General features: G+C 62.3%; 1 protein-coding gene across 1 annotated transcript in view; it reads right to left on the reverse strand.

Annotated features, from left to right (window-relative positions):
- Positions 1-2,331: 2,331 nt before the first annotated feature.
- TMPRSS4 (transmembrane serine protease 4) overlaps positions 2,332-3,473 on the reverse strand; it is a 7,061-nt gene continuing 5,919 nt past the window's right edge. Inside the window, exons 8-10 of the mRNA XM_026863600.1 lie at positions 3,265-3,404; positions 2,963-3,112; positions 2,332-2,680 (exon numbers count right to left, since the gene is read on the reverse strand). Of these exons, the coding sequence (XP_026719401.1) occupies positions 2,669-2,680; positions 2,963-3,112; positions 3,265-3,404 (302 nt within the window). The 3' untranslated portion in view covers positions 2,332-2,668. The remainder of the gene's footprint in view (positions 2,681-2,962; positions 3,113-3,264; positions 3,405-3,473) is intronic.

The following is a 3,473-nucleotide window of genomic DNA, read 5'->3' on the forward strand; positions in this document are numbered from 1 at the left end:
GGGGTCGCTGCCCGCCCCTGCCAGGAGCACGCCGGGGTGAAGCTTCATGCCGGCTTTGTCCCCGCAGGGCCGTGCCCCGGGGGCAGCGGGGGGCTTCCCCCCCAGGCAGCCTCCTCGGGAGGTGCTCCCGGGGTTGTCCTGCTCCTCCTCCCCTCCCTGTAAAGCCCAGCACTCCGAGCAGCGATGCTTTCGATGCTGACTCGCCAAGGCTTAACTCGTCACGCGGATGTTTTTTATATTAGACTCCAGTGGGAAAGCGGCTGGTTGTGTTTTCCTTCCTCCCGAGGAAGACTGTGGCACTCCATCTGCAATGCAGGGAGGGAGCACGGTCGAGCCCTGGTGAGGGGAGCTGGGCTGGGGCCGTGCTGGCCCGCTGAGTGACCTTGGGCAAGTCACTCTGCCTCCCCGTGCCTCAGTTTCCCCATCTGTAAAATGGGGATAATAATACTGCTCTACCTCACAGGGGTGGTTGTGAGGCTTCTTTGGCTAACATTGGTAAAGTGCTTTGGGATCCTCAGGTGAGGGGTGCCACAGAAAGCCAGAGGGTCTGCACGAAGGACACCTGCAGTGGGGGTCCGGGCAACCCAGCCCCCTCCCAAGGGCTGTAGCAGGGTGTCAGACGTGAAGGGAATGAGCTGATCCTGCAAGCTGAAGTTGAGAACATCCTTTACAACGTGATTTGTTCCCTATTTCTCCTTTATTTGTGGGTGTCTGTCGGTGAAGCTACAGGACTGGCAGCTCCCCCATCCCCCCTTAAAATTGCGAATCAAAGCTGAGCCCTGGGTGCCCCAGCTCGGGGGCCTGCGCCCCGCCAGAGGCACCGGACTGGACGGGAGGCGAGGGTTTGGTGGGCGAGGCAGAGGCGGAAGGGTTGGGTGCTCCCTCTGCGGAGGCTGTTGCGGGAGAGGTGGGACCTCACCCGCCCGCTTGCGGGGACGGTGGCGCGGAGAGCACCCCGCAGCCTTCACCCGGGAGCACGGCCGGCTGGCTGCGCCCGCGCTGGGTGCGGGGGCACCCGCCGGAGCGGGGCCCTGCCTGTGGGACAGGAGTCGGGTCCAGGCACCCGCCCCCAGGCAGGTTTCCTTGGCTGCTGGTTAGACGGGCAAGTGGGAGTCAGGTCCCGGGGATCCCGGTCCCCTCCCTGAGGATCCAGGGGACCCTCAGGCAAATCACTTGACTTCTCTGTGCTTCCGTTTCCCCACCTGTAAAGTGGGGACCCTAAATCTGACCTACCTCCAGGAGGGGTGAGGCTCCCTGCATCGCTTTGCAAAGTGCTCAGAGATCCTGGGGCGGAAGGCACTCTGTAAATGCCAAGGGTCGTTAACATGCCCGTGTCACGCGTGAGCGTCGGGGCAGGAAGGCTGAGACCTCCCAGATGCCCCAGGAGACCCCCCCCAGCCCATCCTTGGAGGAGACCTCCCGTGGGAGGCGACAGTGAGGGGAGGAAGGGATTTTTTTTTAAAGAAATATTTTTAGCTGTCCTAACCTGTTGGCCTTTTTTAGACGGTATCTGGACCCTGTTCCACTTACCACAGGATATGCAATGCTGCACTATGCATGGATTACTCCTCCGGCTTGATGGACAAAGTCAACATAACCAGTTTCTGAAATGCAACTCTAGACACACGCGTGTGCGGGTGCTGCGCGCGGCGCGAGGGCGCGGGCTGCCCGGGGAGCTTGTGCCAGCTCCTGCGGGGTCCCTGCTGTCACGGGGGCTCGGGGGGGTCCGCCGGGGCTTTCCGGGGCACGTGGGGAGAAGGCCCTGCCGGGGGCGCGTGCTGCGACAGACACGTCCGTGTGTCAGCATATACAACTACACGTAGGAGAAACCTGCAGACAAGGACGGGGTGTGCACAACATGCTGTGTGATGACTTACAGCACCTTTTTGCACTGTAGAGGTTTAGTGAGCTTTGCCTTGAATGAAATAAAGTTTATGTTTACTAGAGAAACTCGCTCTGGTTTGGGGTGCTGTCGGTGTCTGCTTAGGCTGACCATGACCCCCCCTGGGCCGCCTGGCGCGGCAGCAGCCCTGATTTCTACTGGGGCTGAAGCCACGCTAGGAGAAGTCGATTTAAAATCCGTTGTTTGTTTCCAGGCGATTTAAACCGAGCCTTTTCCGATCAGTTCGTCTGACTGAGGGGCCGAGGTCCACGCGGCGCTTTCTTCCCTGTGTGCAGGAACAGCTTGTTCCCAAGAGCCAGCGAATAAACCCTGGGAAGGGTGTGGGGAAAGCGGCGCTGGCACCAGGCAGGGTCTTGCAGAAAGTACCCCTGGAAGCAGCAGGGACAAAGCCTTCAGAGGGTGCGTGAAAAAACAAATACTTTCTTTTAATAGGGATACTCTACAGCACAAACAGGAGGGAACAAACAGCAGCTCAGCCCCACAGGAGCCTTCCTGCCACAGCGGGGCTGGCACAGGGCAATAAATTAATCTTTCTCCGGAAGGGAGCTTGAGCCGGTCACATTCCTTCCCGCTGTTGGTGGCTGTCGCTCCGAGCTGCCCTCTGCCTCCTGGCTGACCTCTGGGACACGAAGTCACAGCCTGGCAGCGAGGGTCTGGGAGGCACCGCTCACCTTCTGTGGCCTGAGATCCAGAGCCGAGACAGCCGAGCACGTAGGGATGTGGAGGGGGGCTTGGGGAGAGAGGAGGGACCTGGCCCAGCAGGTCTCACAGCTCCGACTGGAAGGAGAGAGGGAGAGATGAAATTGCAAACTTTGAAAGGGCACCTGGAACTGGGAGAAGAGCGTCGTGTCCTGAAGGGGCTGACGTAGCTCCTGTGCAGAGCCGAAGGGGGCTGGCTGCCCGCAGCCCCAGCCCCGCAGCGTCCCACCCTGCACCCCGCCGGGGCCATTCCCCTCTGAGCAGAGCCACTGAGGGGGCCCTCACCTTCCCCACCGCCCCCCAAAACCTGCGTGACGGAGCAGCGGCGCATGTTGCCGCAGCGGCGGAACCCCGACTGACCCTCCGGACAGCGTAGATCCAGTTGAGGTAGGCACGGACACTGGTGTAGACACCGGGTGTGCTGGGCGTCCCGCAGCCCTGGCCCCAGCTGACGATGCCCACCACCTGCCAGTGCCCCCCCGAGTACAGCAGGGGCCCGCCGCTGTCCCCCTGCGAGGGACAAAGTCTTTGAGCGGGCGCTGAGGAGCCCCCGGCCCGGTGGGTGCCGGTGCCCGCAGCTCCGGCTCGCAGCCGTTTCCCGCCAGGACAGCTGGTCCCTGGAAGGGGCTGTTTCACTGAGGGGTGCAGACCGACCCCCCCACCTGGCAGGTGTCCACCCCGCCCTGGGGCAGGCCGGCGCACAGCATCTTCTCGGTGACCTCCCCATGGTAGGCGTCCAGGTTGCAGCTCTCCTTGTCTACGAGTTTCACCTCCGCCTGCTGCAGGCTCTCCGACAGTTTCCCTGCACGACGTGGAGCCGCTCAGAGGGGGCCCCCAGCAGCCACGAGCCCACCGGCCCATCTCCTCCGGC

Source organism: Athene cunicularia (genome assembly GCF_003259725.1).
Source record: "Athene cunicularia isolate RWA chromosome 24 unlocalized genomic scaffold, athCun1 chr24_part1, whole genome shotgun sequence".
In the NCBI taxonomy this organism is placed as follows: Eukaryota; Metazoa; Chordata; class Aves; order Strigiformes; family Strigidae; genus Athene; species Athene cunicularia.